The sequence below is a fragment of the Cydia fagiglandana genome, chromosome 9 (genome assembly GCF_963556715.1).
Source record: "Cydia fagiglandana chromosome 9, ilCydFagi1.1, whole genome shotgun sequence".
In the NCBI taxonomy this organism is placed as follows: Eukaryota; Metazoa; Arthropoda; class Insecta; order Lepidoptera; family Tortricidae; genus Cydia; species Cydia fagiglandana.
The window spans coordinates 9,530,755-9,558,623 of NC_085940.1; the positions used below are offsets into that span (position 1 = coordinate 9,530,755).

At 36.8% G+C, this 27,869-nt stretch overlaps 1 protein-coding gene across 1 annotated transcript in view; it reads right to left on the bottom strand.

The window, feature by feature from the left end:
- LOC134667326 (uncharacterized) overlaps window positions 1-27,869 on the bottom strand; it is a 55,642-nt gene that overhangs the window by 9,042 nt on the left and 18,731 nt on the right. The window contains exons 3-4 of the mRNA XM_063524671.1: window positions 857-1,010; window positions 206-391 (exon numbers count right to left, since the gene is read on the bottom strand). Coding sequence (XP_063380741.1) covers window positions 206-391; window positions 857-1,010 — 340 coding nt within the window. The remainder of the gene's footprint in view (window positions 1-205; window positions 392-856; window positions 1,011-27,869) is intronic.

Sequence of the window (27,869 nt, forward strand, 5' to 3'; positions counted from 1 at the left end):
TTCGTTAAATTTAAATAATCACGATTATTTAGCTGTGGCGCTAGTGTGTACGTTGATGGCCTTTTAATTAAAGCTTTAAAAGGTGACTAAGACTTGATGATATAAATAGCCAATAGTTAGTGCCTTGTCCCCAGCAGTGGCACACGTTACTCTTGATTTAATCTGTTATAATTGGAAGACTGTAACAGTTAATAACTGAGCTTACCTCTATGCCACTCTTGGGCGTGGTGTCAAGCACTGGCAGTAGGTTGGTGGGCGCGCTATGCGTGTGCGCGCTAGCCATCACCGCCACCGCCGCACCAACAGTCTCCTGCGGTTTCACGCCCGTGTCCCTCAGGCTACACAGCACGTACGTCGCACTATACTTGAGGTTCCAATTTTCACGTATAGGCTGAAATATGAGAGAACAATTTTCACGTATAGGCTGAAATATGAGTCGTATTGTTTCGGATCGTAGATAGAAAAGTATGCTAAATTAAATTCACCCATTAGACCCATTCCCCGATACTTATCATTTTTCCATTTAACCTTTTACCTATATTTTTTGTTAAGGGCGTGCAATACAAAAACTCTAACTTAAATCAACCTTCAATTTATCTTAGTTCTCTAAGCTAACTCTTTGAGCCTTGAGAGTAAGCATTCGGTTGTCGAGCAGTAACAGGTGGCAGGGCGACGCTTTCTGCGCAGCGTGTTCACCCGTGCCGCTCCCAACTGCCTGTCACTTCAAAGTAAGTAGGTGGTCTAATACACCTCGACTTGGACATGCAACGCTAGAGCGCTACCATTGTGCTGTGTTTTGTTTGTGACAATCACCACCGAGTCTACCAAGTACACCGTTTAATAGTCTGTTTCATACCTTAACTCTAGCCTTGACAGTAATCGTGCGGTTGTCCAGCAGCCACAAGCGACAGACCACGCTGTCAGCTCCGCGTGTTTTGGTTGCCGCTATGATCCGCACCGCGCCCACCGTCCGCCGCTCCATATATGCGGAGTATACGAAGAATTTGAACCTGGAATTAAGAAATGTTCATGAGAACTAACAGTCTTTGAATTTGAAATTAAATTGTTAAATTATACATAAGGTCGTAATCATAACGATTATATTTGCTGGTACTATACAATTACCTACAATCAACATTAAACCATAAAAAATGTGTCCCACTTAACTCCATGTAGGTAGGTTAATAAACGCTCGCAATAGGTATTTAGCTTAGAGGATATAACCAACGGAGACGCCATGTCTAAAATATTCGGTACAAAATAGTCTGCCGTTTTTTGCGGGGGAGGGGCACATCAAATGTATAGGTACGTCATGTCAGATAAACGTCAGTCCATACATATGGTTGACATGTGGTTGACCATTGGCCGCCTATTTTCGACAGACGGAACGCCTGTTAATGGCGGCTCCATTGTTAATTACTCCGAGGTATTTAGTTTATAAATTATGCAGTATATGTATGTAATTTCAGTTATTGACTAACAATAATTACAATAAAAATTCAACTCATTCTTTAATAAATACCGTTTAAACGTAAAGTTAATATTTTGATATTCAGTAAACAAAATAGTGACCGACCTTAACCTATATTCAACTGCGGAAAACTAGGCCTCCCTCCCTTCCTCCTCCTTCTTCCTTTCTAGCTAAAATTGGAATCACTTTTGTTTTAAGAACAATATGGAGTGGGATTGTTATATAATTTTTTGATAGAAAAATATATCCAGCTGCGAAAAATCATTTCTTACTTATTGTACGACCTAGCTTTTATACCGAAACAAATCAAACATTTAAGTATATTTAAGAAATAAAACTTTTTTTGTCACTTGTTGCTACGGTTACGGTCTCCTGGGTCACTCTTAAAATCCTAGTTTTTTGGTAGTTATTTAAACTAACCAAACTTGCATTTTTGTGGTAGTTAAGTATAAGGCATTTCCATAATGGGACATCTACTAAGCATGTTTGTATAGCAAGGTACCTATAGCAGTTCTTCTAACAATAAACTACGCTACTCTTGTCTCCTGGCTGATGGGATAGAATAACAACAAGAAATAGTTGATCAACCTTTTGTATATGAATAAAAATATCGTACCTACTGTCGTCGTTATTACAGCAGCTAAAATATCGCGAGATTATAATAATTAAATAAATTTTAGACAGGAAGTTAAAAGTCTGTTTTCATATTACATACCTACATAATATTTATATCGAAAATAGCACAAATGCTAATTATTTAGGCCAATATCAAACGTCGGGACGCTTTCAAAGATAAATCAGAGCAAGGAACGTGTAATGAAGGATAATTGTTGGAGAAACACCACAGATCGAGTAGTAGGGTCGGCGGACACTTAAGCAGCTCCCAAGGAAACCCTTTTACAATGCTACCCTTGCATAATTTAGGGATTCAAATTGATTCCTGACTTTGCGAAATCATTGAAGGACTATGTTATTTAGAGAAAAACAAAGAAACGCACACAAGAAGCAAATTTTACGTATAAAAACATAGAAGTTGCAAGTCCTAATATGGACGATATTGCAAATTCACCGGTCCTAGAAGTATATACACCGTGAAATTTTAGTGGTTGTTTTCCCGCAACGAAATGATTCTGCTATCGATATACAGTCGATGTGTAATCTTTTTTTTAAATAATGTTAAGAAATGCCAGATTTATAAATGTGTCGAACGAAACTCGAAAGTGACCACCACCAGTAGTAGCACTGCAGTAGTACCTACCTAATTCTTTTGAGTGAATGAAACAAAATAACCTAAAAAGTAGTTCCATTTATTGTTCCTTCACACATTTTACGTGTGTAGTTTGCAGATCCTTAAAAGTAAACATAACAAGTTAAGATCAACCTTTTAATGATCATAAACTTAAACAAACACTTAAACTTCCCGATACCGCAATAATTGTTCGAACTGTAATCCGCCACGTTCAATACACAATCACCTCTGCCCTGTGCATGTGCTGGCGTTTGAAACTGCCCGTGGTAAAGCAGCCGCTGTGTTGCGGCGACAATTGTTCGTCCGTGTGGAACTTGGGGGTTTAAAATCCCCCGAAGACGCAGCGACTGTAAATGGTCCAGTTCCGCGTAAAGTCGCCGGGCGGCGTGGGAGTCGTAGTTAGCCCTAGCGTACAGCTGCACCATCGCGACGTACTCTAAATTAGAATATTCGTAATGTCGATCCATTTTACTAGAAATAGCAGTGATGACATTGACAGGATCTGTTATCACATTAGTTTAATAAGCAAAGAGGATGTAATTATTCGATTTACCAAAGTTGACACAACGTAATGGTAATCATCAAACTAATAAAAAGGTTTTATTTCAACTGTTAATCGTGAAGGAACAGTCTAAGTAAATTTGAATTTCAGTTTCAGTACAGATATTTCAGTTGTCAAACAGTAAAGCACTCTAGCCTGTTACACAGTTTAAAAAAGTAACATGTGCTTGTTTATTTGTTTATCTGTTTGACAATATCGGGAACTGTCGTCGACTTGCAGTTTTAGTGCGGTACTATTGTTTTTCGCTTGTTCGAGTTTAGGTTTTTTTTTGTAATTTTTTTTATTGAAAAAACAGTTTATTTAAAAGTTTGTCTATCATAATTCGAAAGTACTACCGATAGCAAATCGCCCTGCCGCGGGAAAACAACCACTAAAATTTCACGGTGTATAATACAGAGGAAAAATTAAGAAAAAGAATAAACTTGCCCCGAATGTCCTGATATTTCTAATATGTCTGTCCAAAAACGATGAAAATATTAAGTACTTATCATAAACATTAAAACTGGTCAAGTGCGAGTCGGACTCGCCTTTCAAGGGTTCCGTACATCACATAATTTTCAACATTTTTTTGTACGTGAAACGTCTTGAAAAACCCGAATGGGTCAATCAAAAACCAGATGTAACATGAAGTTTTCTGGCGTGGTGGCTTATATCTTTACATCTCTGAAGATTAAATGCCGAACAATAGTACAAGTGTCCAAATGCGTAGAGCTGAAAACAGTGAAAACTCGAGCGTCCGACGGGTCGCGCTTCCTACAACTTCCGAAAGTGTTTTAAAAGCGAAGGCCGAAGAGAGATAATACCTACAGGATGGCCAAAAATAAAAGTGTATTTCCGTAGCCAGGGAGGTTTTGGGATTATACTGAGCGACTTTTAGTAGTTTTAGTATGGGACCAACCCCGAAATCGCGAAAAAAGAAGTATCCTCCCATAGAAAACGGACCAGCCTAAATGTATGAGACAGCCAAATTTTTCCTCGCGATTTCAGGGTTGGTTGGAATACACTTAGTTTATTTTTTAGCCACCCTGTATACCTAGTGCTTTTTAAAACACGTAACAATAATAACCTAATCAATCAGTACAGTCAGCAACAGAAGTTGCTAAGCGGGTGAGTGGTTTAAAATGATCTGACGCGACTTTATAGTTAAGACAATAAGAGCATGTCAAGGTAATTTTGAACACCTCGCCCGCTTAGCAACTTCTGCTGTTGACTGTACTACAAGTCAACAAGTGCGGCTATGTGCCAGTTACAGCCTAGTCGCATTTTTTGTCTTCAGTCCGACTCACGCTTGAAGCTAAAGGAACGCCACTTTGGGACTTGGGACGCTTCGGGCCTTCGGCCTTATGCGGATATCGGCCTATGGCCTTCGCAATAGCTGTCTACATCACGTTTCACTTAAACCATTGCGGCTGTGTCCCTAAAAAAACGTTAACCGCATTTATGTTCTTAAATCCGACTCACGCTTGACTCTAGATTTCTAATAGGTTTTCCTGTCATCTTTAGGTAAAGGACTATTTTGTGTATTTTTTTCAGAATTTTAGACCCAGTAGTTTCGGAGATAAAGGGGGGGGGAATGGTCATTTTTTGTCTATTTTCTTGAATAACTTCTAAAAATTTTATCCTAAATTTATAACAAAAATATATTTGAGATTCCCAAAATGAGCTCTTTCGTTTGATATGTAACACGATATAGTTTTCAAAACTTTGTTTTTTAATTTTATCATTTACCCCCCAAAAGTAGCCCCTATGTTTAAAATTCATTTGTTGACGTTACATATCCGTCTTTGGGTCACAGACTTACATATGTGTACCAAATTTCAACTTAATTGGTCCGGTAGTTTCGGAGCAAATTGGCTGTGACAGACGGACAGACGGACAGACAGACGCACGAGTGATCCTATAAGGGTTCCGTTTTTTCCTTTTGAGGTACGGAACCCTAAAAAAGAGCGATTATGTTAACAATTTCACTTGTATTGAAGTATAAATTCCCAAATACCTCAACAAACCAGATCGCGAACAAAACACCACTTTTCGCTGGCAATTCTTCTTTTTCCATTTAGGTAAAATATTTTTTAATACAGTTGCTCAAAAAGTGCTACTTTACGTAGCTGTTTAGCGTGCGGAAAGTTGGTTATCTCGAACTAGTGCTTTTTACTTTTCCAATTTTTTTAAATTTATACTTGTTCCAATTCACGACTACTTATTGATGAGTGTTAATATTAGTTTCCTTTAAACGTCGTAATCAGCATAAAAACCTACCGTTAATGTAAGAATACGAAAAATATTACATATTTCATATTTAATTATTTAGCTCTTCATCATTATAACACGTCTAGTTTTTAATATTCAATATTGAAAATTCCGTTCTTAATAAGTTGACTGAATGGAACGGAATAGCTGCCAAACGCCCATAGATATAATATACTTAAAGGCGACGTTTAACCGAGCTGTCACTGTTACCACTTTTGTTTAGTGTACGATTAACAATGTTTTTCTTATTTTTTCGCAACTATATTAAAAAACGTCGTTCGATACACGTGCGGAAATGTCATTCTTCACTCGTCCCGAGTCTTGCCACTCGCCTGCGGCTCGTGGCAAGATATCTCGGTACTCGTGAAGTAATGACATACCTTCCGCACTAGCATCGAAATGTACTATTTCCTGTTTTGGTAGTCTCGGTTATTAAGAGCAGCCGACTGAAAAATCTCATTTTGTTAACATAACAAAATGTCCACGGCTTAGCACAGCTAAGCCGTGGACGCTTGCATTAGAGAGACATGAAAGGACCGGTCCACGTAATAAGGGGTTTCCTTTACCCCTAGAGCGCGTCGGAAAAATGAACCTGATTTTAATATTAGGTATGCTCATTTCGAGTAGCTGATATTACTGCAAAATTTTAATGGCTGCTTTATAAATGGTCCAAACTGGGGTATTACACTGGCTATAAAATAGGTAATTTGTAGGATGCTATCTTGTACGGCTTAATAAGTAAGACCCGGGTTTTCATTGTGATGTAAGTACGAATATACTTTATAAACAAATTATCGAGCTTCTTTTCATTAACTAGCTTGTTGATATAGCGTTTATTTAATTAGGTTAGCAGCTTGTCAGATAATTTAATATTCTTACCTAAATACTATCTTCTAACATCAAACATATAATGAAAATGTTGGACGATATTTCTGTTTAAATTTATACCATCCAAGATTTAGAAAAACACATAGGAGGGTATTTTTATTATTGAGTGTGAAAATGCTCGTCAGACATGTCATGAGTTGTAACTTGCTTAAAGTAAAATGCTGCTCCCGAAATACAACATTGCATTGTGCTGAAAACTACCTTTTCATATCTCATGCTCTGAAAGTGGGTCGTTGTTGTTCTAAAAGGTGCGCAGAAAGTGATACGTTTATGCTCTAGTGCAGAAAAGTGGTGTACTCCTCTGCGTCCCCGTCCCACGAACAACTGGGTGGAAACAAAATGGAAAAATAGTGTCTTTATTTCCTCGCCTGGAACAATTGGTAATTGTTTAATTTTATTAATCCCACGTTGATCCTTTTTTTTTATAAAAAATGATATAAGTGAATTGTTAAAAACAAATTATTCTTGATTTATTTCGTTGAAATCTATTTACTCGATTTCATAAGGCGGGAACCAAAAGGAATACAACAAAAATATTTTTTTAAACCTTACACTTGCGTAAATGGGCAAAGGAAGAATCTTATACAGCCACAGTTAAACGTTTGTACGATATTAAATTGATTTTTAAAGATATTAAGCACTATATTCATGAAAATAAAATAAAATACAAGAAAAAAATTACTTATATTATTAATTAAATTGTTATTTTAATATTTAAAATACTTTTATTATGTTATTACGTGGTGCGGCGCACAAAGGTCGCGGTGCGGTCCGGTAGTCTGTTGCGGCTTTTAGAACGAAAAAGTATAAAATTAAAAAGTAAGAAGCAATCTCGCTGATTTTCATACTATAATGAACAAATCATTTAAAAACTACTGCAGTTTGTTAAAAAATGTGTGTTTTCGTAAATATTGCAATCTAAATGATTTTCGCTAGGGGTTATTAATCACACCTGTAAAGTCTCCGATTGCAAGTAAGTCCTAAGGAAAATAAATCATGGCCGTAGATCTATTAGGTACTTCCATTACTGATTTTGCGAAATTGCCTTGTCTTGTTTGGTTTCCTCGCATTCGATATGAAAAGTAGAGTGTTTAACTCGGGTGAAAGGCACCATTTCTGTCTCGGACTATTAGCGCTCTCACTGCGTTCGAGCGCCAAACTACCTCGACAGAAATGGGTGCCTTTCCACCCTTGGTTAACAATCTACTATTACCGCCCTATGGCGGGATTAAGGACAATACGTGCCTATGTCAAAAATTCAAAGTGCCATATTATTATGTACTGTAAAACGTTGTACAATACACGTGCGAAAACTTAACTGGTGACCGAAGAGCTGGCGGCTACCTCGCACAACGTATTTACGATACAGCGATACGTATTTACGATATATCATTGCGATACAGCGAGGAAATGCCGCCAGCAACCTTGGTACAATGCCTCAGGGGCCTATTTTAGATTTAAGCTAGTTATTAATTTCGTTTAGTAGTACCACTGTATATATATTGTATGTAAATAAATAAATATATTATTAATCCGCAACTCGTTGCGAATTTCCTGCTTTTCGCACTACTATGTACTTACTATTCTATATTATGCGGTTTCCACATATTCCAAACCGTAATTATGTTTACATTGATTTACACGCAAGTGCAACTACGCTGCTGTTCACGTGAGTCGCAGCTAAAATGTTGTTAAGCAAACTAATTGCGATTTGTATGATGAAGTGGTGAAATCATAGGTCTAATTAGTACGTTCTTGATTAAATTTCACTATTCTCTAATGGGCTACAAACATAAAATCGACAATATCATAAAAATATGTATTTAGGTATTTTTTTAAAGTCCTTCCATTTCACTTCATACCCCAGCATCTTTTAGATTATATGAGAGTTATCTCAATAATTATTACATCATCCCACATGACTCGGGCAGAGGAAGCGTCCGAATAGGGTTTCCCTTAGATTTCATTAAATTATTTAAAGGGTCTCTTAATTCCACGCGTTAGTTTCGGCTCCGCTCTCGCCTCTTAATTAGCACCCTTACACATGTTATATGATTATATTATTATGTTATGAGACATCGTTGTTTCATATCTATACGAGAAAGACCTATAAGTACGTTGTCTATTGCACCCACCTTAGGAAATTTTATTTAGCTCTGTGTTGATTGTCAACTGCAGCTGAATTACTCTTGCAGCGTCGATGTAGCCGCCGCTATATCTGTCGATTTCCTTAATAAAATTAATGACGGAATAAACGTCATAATAGCGGCAGTAATGTGGCCGCAAACTTAACCAGCATCAGCAACGCTTCTGCAGTACCCATTCGAATGGCGAAGAATGGAAAAGGTATTGGCTCTTATGATACAATATCTAGTTAAATATAATAATCAAACTGAATCATTATTGAAAAGCTCATTTAATTATTTTATGATAAAGACACATTGTATCTATGTATTAACAATTTACTTCAAAATGAGCGTGAATTAATTCGGCTACGCTATTATTAAAATAGCTGCTTGAACGTTCCAGAGCCCGCATGTCAAAGAGGAATTAATTTTGCATTTGCGAATTTGTGCCGGCCGGTTGTTTCAAAACAAAACCGAGCTTTGAATTCAATCCCAGCTCACTGCGCCGCTAAAGGGAATTATATATTATTTTGAGAAAACTTTTTTAATTGCAGTGTCTAGCTTAGAAGGTACTAAAATAATCAGCCATACTAAAAAAAACTTAAGGGACTACCCGCGATTTTCATCGTTTTTTGACAAGTTTTAAATCGTATCTCCTACATTTGCACTACAGATAGATTTAGAAGACAAATGGCTATCGGTTCTTCAATCTTTTATCTATATTCTTGTCTACCGGATTTTGAAAGAAACAGATACTTATTTTTCTAAATGATGTTTTAAACATTGTCTAAAAAACACTTTTTTCGTAACTAAATTGCTGTGAAGGACCTTATGTATCCGAAATCTAGATATATTTAGATTCGTTTTTGACGTCTCGGGAAAAGTATCTAGGATTTTAATTTTAAACAAAAACACAAAAGTTATGGCTAGTAAACCAGTTTTTTGGCCTAAAATTGTTCAATTTTGATGCCAAATATACCTATCTTGAAGACAATGAACTTTGAAGTACCTACCTAAAGGATGTCTCACGTTAGACCGGGCCGTGTCCGGGCCGAAGCTTCTCGCGCTGCTGCTTCGTTTTCACCTGATCACCGATCAGCACCCTTACACACCAATCGTGATCTGTGTATGACGAAGCTTAAGCCAATTTCGTTCAAATATCTGATGTAATATCAAAGGAAGGAAAATGCGGTTAGTTTGGTACAGATTCCCCTATATTTTGCGCAATATTGTAACGGGTTCGTGCCCTTAGATTAAATCTATTGAATATTTGAATAGGTAGGCTTATACCGTGAAACTACATTCAACAGGAAATGTAATCTAATAGCTCACAATGACAACATCCTTCGCCGGAACTAGGAACAGGCGGTTGTTGCCGACTTGATGGATGGGTTTCCGCTATTCCATTATACACCCATACCAGCGCTTTTTCCGTACTCCCTTTTCTCGAATAACGAACTGAACGAAGAATAAAATGAAATTGGAATTTTTCTAAATATGTGCGCAGATTCGAAACTCGCAAACATTTTTGCTCATATAAAGGAACAGTCGTCTGTCGCCACATTTGAGTTGCCTCAGGGCAACCATGCATTCGTTGCTAACCCCAAGCGGTTCATTCTTTGATCAAAAAATACTAAATTACGGCCCAATCCGAACGATACTTATAAGATGTCACATACGATACGATACCGATCCATCAGTGTCAAAGAATCCTTTATGACTGGCTTTTGTTTAATCGGTCTGTACTGAAAGCAGCCCTCTGACGTTTTTATATCATAAATTTATAATGTTTTAAATTAGGTAGAAGTTGATTCTTTGAGCTTCAAAAAGTTTACTTAATGATTAGAATACTAACAAATAACATATTAACTATAATTTTGAGTATTATTTCAATGCTTAAAAAATAAAGAAAAGATTTACGGAGAAGTACCTCTTATCGTAGTAATTATTATATTTTAAAGCAAGATATTGTACTAAATACCACCATTTTACAAAAAAGATCGTTTTGTTCACTATCGTGAATTTAGGTTTAGGTTATGCATATATTACATAGTAACGTGCAAACCTGAAGTGTTACAGATCGAATGCCATTTAGAGCTATGAATTTTCAATTCCAATTCAACTTCATTCAGCAACTTCAATTCCTCCCTAAGTACACAATGAACTTCGTAGCGAAAGTTTTAATATAAGATATTAAATTGATCCCTCCCTATTCCAAATGTTATCAAGAACGTGTGTAGCGTATAGTGAAAAGTTCTATATTAGTTTCAGGTGTTCCAAACGAGTTCCAGTTCCATCAGCTTCCAACCGACGTGCCCGGAACTGCAAACAAGCCTCATTTCCCTTCCACATATAAATCATGACGGATCTGCCCTAGTCATTCCCTATTCAGTACGCAGACAATGCGGACGACACGACAATCTGGAGCAGTATACGGCAATTTAACAGCCGCTAGACACATTTTAAAACTACACTGATGGCAAAGAAGTATAAAACTGATAACGTATCACCTAATGTTAAGTGGTTTTGTTGCGTAATGATGTATTGTGTTCGACTTGTGTCACGCATGCACCGGCAAAGGCATCCTTTTTAAATAACTTCTAGCATACTAATATTAGGTATAGATGCAAAAGTAGGTAACTCACTCTTTCGGTCTGTCTATTACCTCTTCACGCCTTAACCGCAGAACCGATTTAGGTAAAATTTAGTATGGAGATAGATTTAATCACACAGAATTGTAAGTCCCGGGCATGAAGCTAATACTACCTCCATAATCCTTCGCTAACAAATTGTGAACAGTTGCGATATATGTAACAGGGAATGTACGGTAAAGTAAAGGAAGGTTATGCCTATTTGGAAAGCGTGAACTCATAGAAATGTAAAAACAACGGGTAGCAATTTCACATCACGACACAACAGTAGCAATATCAAGGCCTGTCATAATACAAACTAAAATAGTATACCTACATAACTGTTTTACACTGTCGAATGTTTTATTTTGACTAATTTTGCTTCGGATAGTCCGGACTCCTGAAAAACAAATTAAATGCTCCCATTAACCTGCAGCACTTAACAAACATAGCTTCTAATAACTACGGTACCTACCTCAACAATTAACCTAATTCGGGCGATATTCAAGCAAAAATAAACAAAAACTGGGCTCCTACATAAAGGTAATTGCTACTTACTTAATAAATGAATTAACTATGTACAATCAATCAAAATAGTTACCTATTTGTTATAAACTCTGCGTAAAGCAAGCACATTACAATTATGTAAAATACCTACGTAAGTCGCGTTCGTATGAATTGCAAATTTGTTTTTGAACAAGAATAAATCTTCGTTATTAAAAGCGATAAATTTAATCAGTTGGTTGGTCTTTTCATCTTAGACATCATCATCATCATCACATCAGCCAGAGGACGTCCATTGCTGGACATAGGCCTCTCCCAAAACATACATCTTAGACATCGTTCATAATAGATATTATATGATAGTGAGGTAGTAACCGTTTTACAATTCATAATTGGATATTGACTTACGAAGAATTGGTTTATTCCACGTCCCTTCAAAGTTGTAAAAGTATTTCCTATATAAAATCAATAAACGTGGGGACTATAGCCCAAGCCCTCTCGCGCATGAGAGGAGGCCTGTGTTCAGCTGTGGGACGTATATAGGCTGAAATGATGATGATGATGATGATGAAAATCAATAAAAACTGCTTCATGTTGTAAAGTTCATCTTTCGTTTAGCTGAGGCTGTTGCAGAGGTTGTATTTTCGTAGATTAACTTGCAAAATAGGCAAAGCTTCCATAAATACCTTTAGCCCGGCAATCTGGGTCGCATGATATCGGGAAGGCTCTGTCAATATTATAGTGCCACTACCTCAACAGTTCGGCGCTGCATTATATCCTCCTAAGGCCCAGCCATACAAATGAAAAATGCAAAATTAGCCACAGAAATTTGAACCTACAGTGCAGGAAATAGAGTTGATTTTACGTTGTTGAAAAACTGAACGAAACAGAGCAAAAGCAACTCTGTTCCAATCGAATATGATTTAAATTTCTTTGAACTGAATAAGTACTATAGGTAGGACCTTGGGCCTTAGGAGGATATATTCGTAGCTAGGGTTCGCATTGCCCAATTTTTCAACAGGACCGAAACCTTGTCATAATAATCATTTATTATGTTCACTCGTGCAGTGTGGGTTCATGGGTTGGCCCATGTATTCCCGGGGCGGGCGGTTAAATACGGTATCTCGTGAAGAAAGGAAAAACACCAGAAATACCTCTTTATGTCGTTGTAAATATTTTAATATGGACTCATATGAGTGAAATCAGGCTACGTTACTTCTACTATTTTGAGCTAAAATTTTAAAGCTGAAGTTGCTTCTCTGTGTGCAATGATCGTGATTTTCAGCTGCTTCGTACAAAGTCAAAACAAATTCGATCACGACACTCCGCCACACGCCGCTCCCAGCCGTGTATGATCCTCTTTATCCAAAGGCATGTAAATAGAGGGTTGTAGTTATTTAGTAGGTCTCTCTCTCTCTCTCTCTCTCTCTCTCTCTCTCTCTCTCTCTTAGCCTTTTTCTACCCTTCGGGTGTAGGCCTCCTTCATTTTACGCCATTTGTCACGGTCTTTTATTTAGTAGGTACGCATCATTAGGTATGTAATCTGCGGTAGCGCGCTCGTGCCTCGGGGGATACAAGTGCTTACTTTATGATAATGGCTCCGGATTGGAGGAGTATCGGCAGCTAAATCATTTTTTATATTTAAGAGATTATAAACATAGCTATTTAATATTAAATGCCATCACTTATTTTCTAACAGGTTTTAAATTTAATGCCTATGCTAATCAACAATGTAGATTCATAATATAAAACATAGCAACTTAATAAAAACCGGACAAGTGCGAGTCGGACTCGCCCACTGAGGGTTCCGTACTTTTCAGTATTTGTTGTTATAGCGGCAACAGAAATACATCATCTGTGAAAATTTCAGCTCTCTAGCTATCACACGGTTCGTGAGATTCAGCCTGGTGATGGACGGACGGACGGACAGCGGAGTCTTAGTAATAGGGTCCCGTTTTACCGTTTGTGTACGGAACCCTAAAAAACTGTATTGTCACTAATGCACCAGACATCAAAGTAAACAGTGTAAGTATATAAGCTAAGTTTTTGCTCATAAGTCGAGTGCAATTTAAGTGGTCACTCCTAGCTAAATCTTCTTTATAGCCGTTTCGTCCGAGCCACGGTAAATTGATATTGGATTAAGTTCACATCCAACCTTACCATTGTTCGTGGCGTGGCCTTAGGTAAGTACTCTATATATTTTCTGCTGGAGCTGCAACTTACTCAATTCATCTGCGAGTTTAATAAATGCTACGGAAAAATGAAAACATTTGCCGAAAAATTAAACCATTCCGATGGATTCGATAAACCAATAAATACCGATTAAAGTTATCTCCACGAGTGCCAGCCCTAAATCATTCATTTTTGCGCAAACTGCGAATTGAAAAATAAAATATCGTCCGCTATCAAGGGAAGATATCAATCCGAGGCTGACAAGGCAAATTCGCGAAATGAAATACCGCGCAGCGCGAACTTTGTACGACGATATTAATTCCGAGCCGAGTAGAATTTCTCGTCAGCGGCTAACATAAGCAAAGCCTTCATTAGGAAGTTTAATTCACACGAATTCCGAGACAGTAATTAAATTCCTTCACATTTGGCCGACATACGACGTGTTTCTAATTGTCTATTTAGGTAAATACAAGTGTGGGCAAACATTTGTAGATACCTATTACTGTCGTTTATTTACAATGAATATACTACATATTTATTCATTTTCATTAAAATATAAATTAACGCGCTCTCTGATGCGGTAGTAAATGTAACTCATATATTGTGTTTATTGTGTATTGCATTTCCATGTTGTTACATAAAGGTGTTACAATAATTTCCAGAACTGTGACATGGACCCTGTAAGGGCACATCATTTCTTATCCTAAAATAACAACTAATACTCGTATAATAACTAATTCTAGGCATGTCAAACAAATTAAATTAAAATATGTAATAATAATCAATGTTCATAACTTAAAATAACTAAATAAGGTCAAGAACTATAATACAATCAAAAATATTTACACACAATTAAAATTTAAAATAACATTACAATTACAAATTATTAATTAGCTATTTACATGACTGTATAATTTTAAATAAAGCTAAAAGAATGCCGATACCTAGTTATAACTAAATACTAACATTACAATTCTGGCAAGAACTCCTGAGTAGAGTAGAAACATTTATCCAGCAAGAATGTCTTTAAATTATTTTTGAATAAGTATGTTAAAGTCAGATTCATGTTTAATAATGTCTGGTAAATGATTATACAATTTTACACACATTGCAAAAGGACCAGAGTGAACCATTTGTAATTTTGATGCAGGTCTTTCGAGTTTATTTCGCAGTCGTAGGTTTTGTGCGCGTGTATATTGTGGGAATAAGGTGATTTTCTTTTTCACAAAGATGCATGCTTCCATGATATAGATCGATGGCAATGTTAGTATCTTTTTTTCGATAAAATGTTGTTTACAGCTTTCCATCGATCTTAAAGGCATATTAACTATTATTCTAATGCAGCGTTTTTGTAGTCTAAATAGTTGTATTAGATCCACGCTATTTCCCCACATCACTATGCCATATTTTAACCAAGCGTACGCATAGGCATAGTACGCACAAGTAGCCGTTTTAATGTCAGTAGATATTTTAAGTTTGTAAAGTGCATATGTGAATCGGCTTAGCTTTGACATCAATTTACTTATGTGTTCTTTCCAGTTCATTGTAGAATCCATGGTAATACCAAGCAACGGGAAGGTATCTACGCACTCTAATGGGGTGCCTTCAATAGAGTATTCTATATTTAAGGCCCGTCGTTGATAAGGCCTAAATTGGATAAGCTTGGTTTTTGAGAAATTTACCAGTAGGTTATGATCAGCTAACCAGGTTGTGACGTCGGTTAAAACTGAATCCAGTAAGTTACGTAGGCTGGCTTCGTTTTTGCATGGTAGGACAAGAGATATGTCATCTGCAAACAGGGTAGTGGGGACGTCTATTATTGCTGGTAAGTCATTTATATATATTAGAAAGAGAACACATCCAAGAACGCTTCCCTGCGGGATGGATTGAGTTACTTTCGCTTCACGTGATTGCACTCTATTTATCCAACCCGTTGTATAATCATAGTGCTCTATTTCAACTAGTTGTACACGGTTTGTAAGGTATGATGAAAACCAGTTGTGGGCAATTCCTCTGACGCCGATACCGAATAGTTTTTTGAGCAAGATGTCGTGCTTGACCCTGTCATAGGCCTTGTCCTCAATATATCGTAAAGAACTTTCTATTTACTTATTAAATGTTAAGAATAAAGGAAACTGTCGAGAGCAGGATTCAGAATTAGAAGTTTTTGTATCTTATACTCCCGCGAGCTCGCTTTTTCTCTTAAGTTTTTAACTATTAACGTTAGCCAGCGAAGTCTTCCGGTAATGAATATAAAATGCAGCTATTCTAGTTAACCACGAACCACGATATCGTTAATTTTTAATTTCAACAAAGCACATTTCAAGGAGCCGAAGTGCAATTTGCTTCATAGTAGAGAATCTAATAGCAGTTTTCCGGTCTGGTATTGACTGGTGTGGGAATAGGACAAGTGGAAAAACCTTTATCAGGTTTTCGTGCAGTTTACAATTCTTCTATGAATAATGAATAATGATTTATTGGTAAAATAGTAGTATATTACTTACAAGACTTTATTTTGAAAATATTATTGCATATAAAATGCAGGCTGTCGTAGACTTAGGAATTGCACGCAACTCAAGCAGGAAGTAGGTAACTTTGTTTGTCTAACTTGTTTACTACAAATTAGTGAGTAACTTTAATAGCATTAGCTTACGATAAACATATACCTCGTTGTTATTTGACTTGTTTGATTCATTTAAAGAAAATCGATAAAGACCGTTTGAAGTGCAACAGTGTACTACGTCTTTTGGCTGGCATAATGTTGGTGATGAGGTATTAGGATAGCTACTTGAATAATAAGCTTATTTACATTCACGATGCCACAACTATATGGAACGAAACTCACTTTGGTACGGCGAGATTTCTCGCGATGTCGTGCAAAGCACGTACAAACTCACAATACCAGCACGCTTCAGCCTTGCGTGGGGACTTGATGGTTCTTATTGCATTTAAGTAGGTAGAACGTATTATTAACGCCAGCCGTCTTTCAGGCTTTAAACTTACGGCTTGCCTTCTAGTGCTAATAAATAATAAAAAGTAGGATTATACGATTGAAACTGGAGGTAAAATAAAAATATACAGGGAAAGGACTTGTACTTATCTGGATGGTTAAACAGGGGGTGGGCGTATTCCTGAGACAAAGAAGGCGCAATTTGTTTTTGGTTTTTAAACATTATTGGCTTTATTTGAGAATGGAGCTTTTGTACTTATATATTTTATGAATACTCGTAGACATATAGTTATTTGTTACCTGTTACAAGAAATATACACGGAATGCACAACGCACTCCGGTGCGGTTTTCTCACGATGCCGTGCAACACACGTAGCGGCAGCGTCACTATACGCGACGGGATTTGCCCCCGCGGGACTTAATGGCTCCTTAGCGCATTAAAGTATAAATCCGGTTTATCTTCCACTTTATACATAACATGCATTTTATTAACCCACCTGCTTAGAATGTTCCGATTTAATCAAATTAAAGCTGCTTTTCACCTGCCAATTATCTCGGGTGCAAAAAAAAATCGGTACAAAACAAAACGGGGTGGCCGGCGCGTGTTGGGAGTGGGAGATAAGGGCAACAAACAATTGGCCGGACATCTCCGGCCTGGGCCTGGCCTTTACTTCTCCTAAAAGGACGTAACTTTTATAAGCGGCTACAATTTGTTAAAAAGACAAACAAACTATGTGTAAGTATTCATTACCTACTCATACACATTCATCTTAATTTCAGATGTAGGTATGTAATGGCTCTAAGATAGCCCTTTGTTCTTTAAATCCTGTATTGGCATAGTTTGGTGTGTGGTTGAGTACGGCTGCACTGGTGGTGAATTGATATGCATTACGCCGTCGCCTGCAGGCTCGCTGTGAATTTATACCCCGTTCGGAATCCCGCTACACGCTATTAACACATAAAGCAGATTAAACGATTCAATTTGTTTTGTACCAATTTGAATCCGGGAATGCGGCGCGCGGATTTAAAAAAAGGTATCCCTTGAGTACTTATACAATTTTACGCCCAAGTTTAAATAAAAAGCATTAGGTACATTTACTTACTTGAAGTATTTGTTTGCCTTTTTGTTTAAAAAAATGTGTTCATAATTTGTTTTTCTTTATTCTTAGGTAACACTGGTATATGTACCTATTTGTATATAAGAATTCATGATACAGAATGCATATATATTTGTGGCGAAAAAGTGCATAACATTCTTTTTCCTACCTGACCTCGAGTAACGATAAAATGTAATTTGTTACTGAAATAACTTTAGCCTCTGATTTAAAATTTTTGTTCGGTTTATAGAAACTTTATTTGTCTAAGAAATTACAGGAATTTCACTTGTTAACATTGCTAAACTAAAATCCCGGACGAAACTGCTTAGTAATGTAGGTACCACCTAATTAATTATTATATCTAGACACGCGGCAGCGTGTCAAGCCAAGTTCAAGCAAAGGAACTGGCTAGCCAGCGCCGAGTGTAATATTACACGAACCACTTGGTGCCACTTTTGACCCTTCTATAACTCAAAACATCTTTGACGTAAACACATAAAACTACGTGTGTTTAATTATATCCATAAGGATATCTAGAAGCCCAAATTTCATGAAGCTAGCTCAAACGGTTATAAAGGTATGAAGGTCAAAAAGTCGTAAATTTTAAGACTGACTTATGACTTATAGTACCTAAACCTAACCTACTTCCAGATGACCTAGAAGGATGAAATTTGGAATCCAGCTAGGTTATTGTGTGTAACCGTAGGAAAAAATCTAAAAATAAAATAAAGTTAAAAAATAGGGGGGGTCCCCATACAAAAAAACCATTTTTTATTGGGCCTGACATATAAGTACCTAAACCTAACCTACTTCCAGATGACCTAGAAGGATGAAATTTGGAATCCAGCTCGGTTATTGTGTGTAACCGTAGGAAAAAATCTAAAAATAAAATAAAGTTTAAAAATAGGGGGGGTCCCCATACAAAAAAAAAACATTTTTTATTGGGACTGACATATAAGTACCTAAACCTAACCTACTTCCAGATGACCTAGAAGGATGAAATTTGGAATCCAGCTCGGTTATTGTGTGTAAGCGTAGGAAAAAATCTAAAAATAAAAAAAAGTTAAAAAATAGGGGGGGTCCCCATACAAAAAAATATTTTTTTATTGTAGCGTTGGAACCGTTACAAGCAGATATTTGAAACTACCCCAATATATGTATTATTATATTTGCTATATTAAAATAAAGTTTAGTCAAAAAATAAGTGGTGTCCCCATACAAAAAACTTGTAATACGCTCTAAACAGCCGGCCAACGGTGTGTCGTCGGCGGCGCGCGGCACCACATAATTATACAAAGAACAGAAGTAAAAACCATACAGCGGAAACACAAGAAAAAACATTAAATCTCAATACCTGCCTAGTTTTCTTTACAAAAAGTATTGATATCCCACCAAAAACATAAATGTAAAAAAGGAGAGCCAAGTTCAATACAAAAATTATGCTTGGCTGTGGGGCTCGCCGCAAAAAGAATGGAGATTTAAATGAGTGCCACTGCCAAGTTCTATGCAAAATCCAAATATGTATTTATAGGAACAAAATAACATTATAAACAAGTATTAAACTCTATTTCTTCGCTTTATTGGATACCTATAACAATTGCTGTTATTTAAAAAAATGTGAGATCTTAAAGTAGGTTAGATTTGGCTTGGCCAGATTTTATCAGAATTACAATATATATAAAATGATTGATGTAATGAAAACTGGCCAAGTCAAATCTAACCTACTTTAAGATCTCACATTTTTTTAAATAACAGCAATTGTTATAGGTAGCCAATAAAGCGAAGAAATAGAGTTTAATACTTGTTTATAATGTTATTTTGTTCCTATAAATACATATTTGGATTTTGCATAGAACTTGGCAGTGGCACTCATTTAGATCTCCATTCTTTTTGCGGCGAGCCCCACAGCCAAGCATAATTTTTGTATTGAACTTGGCTCTCCTTTTTTACATTTATGTTTTTGGTGGGATACTATATACTCAATAATACGAGTACAAGCCCGTAGGTAAGTATAATCTATTTTCTTGCATGCCATTTCTTACGTACTTACCTACTTTAAATTGTAAGGACTTATACTGAATTCTCTAAACAGCATTTCTACATTCCAGCCACAAAGCAAACATGTCACCTGTAAAGTGCCGGTTCAACTAGTAACGACTTCGGAACGGTCTGACGTCACGAACGTAAAGTAAAGACTGTCTCAGGAAAATCGACTTCGACAAAACCCGCAATATGTATGTCGAGAAAAGCGCTCGCAATAAAATTCCGCCAACTTTATTTCACTTTTATAAATATTAAACAGACTCCTCTTAAAAACAGAACAGTATTACTTATAAAGAAAGGTTACAGTGCAACGATCTTTTAAACTTTCATCACAAAAATGAAACTTTCAAAGTTGAGCCATCAAAGAGTGATAGAAACAAAGTGAAGCCATAACAATATGTTTTGGAACAAAAATTCCCTCGAGGCATGCATGTTAAAGTTCAACGGGAGGGCCACCGTGTAGAGCTGTTGAGGACTCTCCGTCGATGATACTCATCGAAGGCTTTCAACTCGCCCCGCCTTTGCTCCAAAAGCAACACTTTACGTTTCCCTCTCAGTGCCAAGGCGTCAATCACAGCGTTTGTCGTGAGATTCCCCATTTCATTGTGCAGTTATAAGAGGTCGTATTCAGAAACAAAAATGCAATTAATAGCAATTTACATCAGCAAATCGTACCTATGATTCAAATAGGTATTCATTTTACAGTTTTAACATTTCAACAAAGTAAAGGACAGTGTAGATCACTTAGTGTGAGAGACTGGAGTCTGAACTAATATGGTGTAAGTAATTTGTAATAAATTGATTTTTATGTTTATTTTTTATCTCCATGCAGCAGCTTTTGACGCTGATCTCCGCGAGCTCCGGGTTGAGAACTGGCGAGAAACGGCACAGGACTGGGATCAGTGGCGAGCAGTCGTGTTGGAGGCCAAGACACACTTTGGGTCGCTGCGCCAGAGGAGTAAGTAAGTAAGTGAGTTTTATCTCCAGAAATATATGTTTCAATTTCATTAAGCAATTACGTTTGATAGGCCGATAATTTGTGCTTTGTCTTGTCCGTTACTCGAACAAGGTCATGTTAATTTTCAATTTTCTAGTTGTTATTCTGTTTTTGTTTTTTGGACGTTAAGATCCGTTAAGATATTTTCATGATTGCTTTTTATTTTATACACAGTAGGGACTTTATATTAAAAATAAATGATCAGGCTCCAATACACGTTGTCATTATTACCAAGTAAATAAACTCAAACATCAAGGATAAAAAGAGGAACGGATAAAGTTTCGTCCATATTATTATTAGATTACAGACAGCTTTGTTGTTCCTAATAGGGGTTCAAGGGGTTGCCATTGACTTCTGTTTTCCCCACTAAGTATTTCCTACCTACTAAGCAACCAACTAACAAACAACCAATCGATACGCAATGTTACTTATTCGTACAAAAGGAACAGTAATATACCTATTCTCATAATGGAATACAAAATAAAAACAAAGTTTCGTTAAAAATACTAGTGCTTTCTTTTACTCGTCTTGTAATGGCAACAGAAGCCTTTGAGTTGGTTCAAAAAAATTAGCATAAAATGCAAAGTAGGTACGTATTTTGCCTAACATGGCAGCGCAGCGGTGGATTTGTAACCTGATGAACGTCTGCTGAGGGAGACGGATGTACATACTAACACACGAAATTTGAAACAATTTTCGAGCAAAATAACGAAGGTAATACTTTACAACCACGAGTTGGCAGGCAGCCAGCAGTCCGGCCGACAGTTTAAATAGTTTTATTAAATGCATCGCGCTTGAAACTCTTAAGGGCATTATGAGTTGATAAGTTAAGAACTTTTAAGCGAAAGCATTTGAATACAAATTTTGAGTCTTTTTAATTACATCCTAAAGCATTTCCTTTTATGCATTGATTGCCTAAGAATCTGATTATCAAAGTAAACATGCTTTAGGTACCTAAGTAAATCACATAAAAAGAACTTCATAAATTAAGTAACTCACCTTTTTTAAATTCATCAGACCAAAGTAAATAAGTATATACATTTTGCTAATAGGCTCGTTACTTTTTCAAGCACCTACCTTATTTATAACTCCAAGCTGCCCACCCTTGTTAAAACGAAAACGTCAAGAGCAAATCTGCTCTCAAGTTACCTTTGACTCGACCCTACTTATCGGCCCTGATTGTATCTCTATTTGGAAATTCCATTAATTAAGTAGAAAATGCGCTTGGAATAGCATAATGTTTGGGACGACCTGTATAATAACTAAATTAAATACCTATAGATAGAAGATAAATATATAGAAGCACAAAGAAAACCAAATAATTTGATAGATATTGTATGTGTGAAATGTGGTTAGATTAGCCACAGTTTTGGAATTTAGTTACATATTAACCAATTATGATTTTATTTAAATTGTTTTAACACTTGTTTATCACTGTTATAGAAATATGTTTCTATTATTATTCTAATGCTTCATGCATATATAGTTGTGGTTTAAATACACACACTTATACACATACCTACTTAACTAGGCCAGCCGGTAAATATCTGTAATGACATTACACGAGATATTTTCGGACCTCCCCTAAATACTTGATGCGAGAAAATATTATTACCTACCACCTTTCTAGAGATAACGATCCTCCTTTGATCCGGTATCTCTTCCACTAGGTTGAACTGCTTATGCCATTTTCTAACAACTCTATAAACTGTCAGATGTTTTTAATGAATATTAAAGTCTTGATAAGGATTAAATAATTCTGAGACTGTAAATAAGTAGTATGCCAGTTTTCTTTTCAACAACGACGTTAAACACTACTTTCAGGAAATCAATCAAGAAACCTCTCCTCTATTAATGGTTTTAATTAAAGGATTTCACACTAAACTTAAAATTCAAATTAGTAAAAGATTTATTAGGTACCTAATTTTGGCAATTGAAAAAATAAACTACTTAAGACAAAGTAGGTACTAAGCAATCTCTTTTATGCCAAGATTGCCACGTGCTAGACCAAATAATGGCGCTCCATTGGGATATGTACCTAATGCATATTCAAATTTACATTTCACACCGACCCCTATAAAAATCAGAGCACATAATAATTAGGTCTTATGACTATGGTCTAACTTCAATAATTACGAACAAAAGCTCAACACTTAACTCGTGCAATACCTACATAATATGAAAATGTGCCGTAGGTACAAAAACTTGGCCTAAAACGACTTTGTAATGTACTTCCGTTTCCGTTCCGAGATCGACTTTTGAAACTTTTCAGTGTTCAGAAATTATTCAACAATTTAAATAAGGCTTGAGTCACTTGCGCGTAGGTATCTATTAATTGGGTACCTAACGTAATGTCATTGTTGGTTTGAACATTACTGCTAAATATTGACAATGAAATGGTTCAAGTCAAGGCTGCAACAGTATCGCAACTCGGCTAGTTCTTTTCCTTATGGGTCAAACAGAAAACTGTGTTTGCGTCTTTCCTGTAGACATACACAAGAGTTAAGGGCTATAAAGGTTAATTTTCTTAGTTAACCCTTATCCACGTGAAAAGGTCCTCCTTTTATTTATAGAACTATGATGAAATCATTACTTACATGCCCACAAGCTGTTAACTATTGCCCACAGGAGAGAAAACTAGCGTGTTCGCGCGAACTGTACAGTTTTCTCTTCTGTGGGCAATATTTAACAGCTTGTGGGCATGTAAGTACTCATTTTATCATAATTCCCTAAATAAAAGGAGGACCTTTTCACGTGGATAAGCGTTAAATAAGAAAATTAACCTCTATAGCCCTTAACTCTTGTGTATGTCTACAGGAAAGACGCGAACACAGTTTTCTTTTTGACCCTTATACGTACTGCTAAATTAAAAGATATGATTATCCATGTTTGACACAAAACCTGATTTGTAAGTAAATACCGTAAAATGGAGTGAGTAGCGAGGGCAGTTTGGGTGTAAATGGGGTGAGAAGGAATGGTAAGGGTGAGATGGTATTTTTAGACCACATTTAATACGGGAATTTAATGATTGCTATTAGCATTATCCAGGCACTACACCTACTTTAGCTGCTGTCACGTAATTCCACGCAGACGAAGTCGCGGGCAAAAGCTAGTGTACAAGCTATTTGACAATGTATGTAATTCGCGGTAAGTTATTGGCGTCCGATGCGAATAATAAAGGAGGTAATGTCCGAACCGTCAATACACAGATATAAATGGCTAAAGGTTCCTTTAGGGCAGCTGCGAGTAATGGTCTCGTCGGGGGTATTTTCTTAACGTTATTCCAAGTTCACATTTAGTATTTATCCCTACATATAGGTTTTTCACGTTTAGTCCGGGAGCCGGCTGCATGAAACAAACCTCATCAAAAAATAGAATATACCTACCCTGTAGAGGTACCTGACATTTAGTAGATTCCAACGCACTTGGTCGGCCTAGGGTTAACCTGGCAGATTTTGTACAAATGGCAAAAACGTTGGACAAAAATTCATCAAAAAAAACCTCATCGAAAAATAGAATGAAACTTGTATGGTAGGATACCTGACCTTGAGGACAGTAAAAAAAAAGTGGTCGGCCTCACCTTAGCCTGGCAGTTTTTGCAGTCCGACCAGATTTATTGGGTCACGTGAGAGCTACAATTTACCTCATCGAAAAATAGAATGAAACAAACGGATTATAATAGCTAAAATAAGCCTGTTGACGTATGTCTTGGTCGGCCTCACCTTAACCTGGCAGTTTTTGCAGTCCGACCAAATTTATAAAAAAATCATCAAAAATTTTTTATCGAAAAATCGTATGAAACTTGTATGGTACGATAGCTGCCTTTGAGAACAGTAAAAAAAAAAGTGGTCGGCCAAATCCTGTGTTGGCAGGTTCCTGTGTCCGACCAATTTTGTGGTACCAAGTAAGAGCTACAATTTACCTCATCGAAAAATAGAATGAAACAAACGGATTATAATAGCTAAAATAAGCCTATTGACGTATGTCTTGGTCGGCCTCACCTTAACCTGGCAGTTTTTGCAGTCCGACCAAATTTATAAAAAAAACATCAAAAATTTTTTATCGAAAAATCGTATGAAACTTGTATGGTAAGATAGCTGCCTTTGAGGACAGTAAAAAAAAAATGGTCGGCCAAATCCTGTGTTTGCAGATTCCTGTGTCCGACCAATTTTGTGGTACCACGTGAGAGCTACAATTTACCTCATCGAAAAATAGAATGAAACAAACGGATTATAATACCTAAAATAAACCTGTTGACGTATGGCTTGGTCGGCCTCACCGTAGCCTGGCAGTTTTTGCAGTCCGACCAAATTTGTGATACCACGTGACAGCTAGAATAGGACCACACATGCTGTATTCCATACGCATCATGACTTTGTGTACCTATCTGATGGACGGGCGTATATGAAACGCCTTCTTGTACGTGCAGGTGATCCAGGTATACACCAAAGCTTAGTTTTCAATCGAACACTTGTAATATAAGAGGAAAAACTGCACGTGATCCTTCCAAAATTTAAATAAATGGTAAAATGTTCCTCCACGATGTTCTCAACGGGCATCTAGACTGCGTTGGATTGCTGTCACAGTTAGGGCTCCGCGCTCCCACGCGCCGAACTCGTCACACCACACTATTCCATATTCCCTGTCATCGTACCAATTATGGCCAAAATTCTATTCTATTAAATTCTGAGTAGAATCGCACGTACCTATAATAAATCGTTCCAAAACATTGACCCTTTCTTCTCCTCCAGACGTGTTTTCAAATCACAAATTGCAAAGCAACTTTCCTGGTAGTCACGCACTATCACACCCACTTACACACATACACCCACCCACACCCACACACACACACACACACACACACACACACACACACACACCCCCACACACACACACACACACACACACACACACACACACACACACGCGAACACATAAATTCCAATAAATGCATACAAACTAATAGATTCGCTCGTTTATGTAGGTACTGTATGTATTTTTATTTTACTATTTTTTATTTATTGTTTACGCAAAATTAGAGCTATACCTACTATTTTAGGATTTTTTTTTCCAGTTTACAGTTATTATTAATTTATTCTCTTTTTCCTTGTACCTTAAAGACTTACAAATTAAGTTATATTTACGATTCTTGTACAGCACAAGTTACAAGTCTACCCACAGATGATTTTTTATTATGTATAAATTACAGGAAGTTCTGTTATTGGCTATGCTATAAGTTCTCATGTTTTTTGTATATTATTTAATGTAAACGCTGTTGAACTTCTCAATAAATATAAATAAATAAAAATACACAAGATAACCTCACATATATTAAGTGATTATCTTATTGTTATTTCTTCGACTCGCAAAGGCGTTATGTGTCCTTCAAACCATTTGATCTTATACATTTCATCTCTTAATGTCCAGCCACAATGTGTTGCATCAAATTTGATGCAAGTGGATTCTGCCGCACACTGCCACATTGAATTTATGAAAGCCGCCCGTAACAAGCCATACGTCAACAGGGTTATTTTAGCTATTATAATCCGTTTGTTTCATTCTATTTTTCGATGTGGTAAATTGTAACTCTCACGTGGTACCACAAAATTGGTCGGAGACAGGAACCTGCCAACACAGGATTTGGCCGACCATTTTTTTTACTGTCCTCAAAGGCAGCTATCGTACCATACAAGTTTCATACGATTTTTCGATATAAATTTTTTGATGATTTTTTCATAAATTTGGTCGGACTGCAAAAACTGCCAGGTTAAGGTAAGGCCGACCAAGACATACGTCAACAGGCTTATTTTAGCTATTATAATCCGTTTGTTTCATTCTATTTTTCGATGAGGTAAATTGTAGCTCTCACGTGGTACCACAAAATTGGTCGGACAGAGGAACCTGCCAACACAGGATTTGGCCGACCACTTTTTTTTTACTGTCCTCAAAGGCAGCTATCGTACCATACAAGTTTCATACGATTTTTCGAAAAAAAAAATTTGATGATTTTTTTATAAATTTGGTCGGTCTGCAAAAACTGCCAGGTTAAGGTGAGGCCGACCAAGACATACGTCAACAGGCTTATTTTAGCTATTATAATCCGTTTGTTTCATTATATTTTTCTATGAGGTAAATTGTAGCTCTTACGTGGTACCACAACATTGGTCGGAGACAGGAACCTGCCAACACAGGATTTGGCCGACCATTTTTTTTACTGTCCTCAAAGGCAGCTATCGTACCATACAAGTTTCATACGATTTTTCGATATAAATTTTTTGATGATTTTTTCATAAATTTGGTCGGACTGCAAAAACTGCCAGGTTAAGGTGAGGCCGACCAAGACATACGTCAACAGGCTTATTTTAGCTATTATAATCCGTTTGTTTCATTCTATTTTTCGATGAGGTAAATTGTAGCTCTCACGTGGTACCACAAAATTGGTCGGACAGAGGAACCTGCCAACACAGGATTTGGCCGACCACTTTTTTTTTACTGTCCTCAAAGGCAGCTATCGTACCATACAAGTTTCATACGATTTTTCGAAAAAAAAAATTTGATGTTTTTTTTATAAATTTGGTCGGTCTGCAAAAACTGCCAGGTTAAGGTGAGGCCGACCAAGACATACGTCAACAGGCTTATTTTAGCTATTATAATCCGTTTGTTTCATTATATTTTTCTATGAGGTAAATTGTAGCTCTTACGTGGTACCACAACATTGGTCGGACACAGGAACCTGCCAACACAGGATTTGGCCGACCACTTTTTTTTTACTGTCCTCAAAGGCAGCTATCGTACCATACAAGTTTCATACGATTTTTCGATAAAAATATTTTGATGATTTTTTCATAAATTTGGTCGGACTGCAAAAACTGCCAGGTTAAGGTGAGGCCGACCAAGACATACGTCAACAGGCTTATTTAAGCTATTATA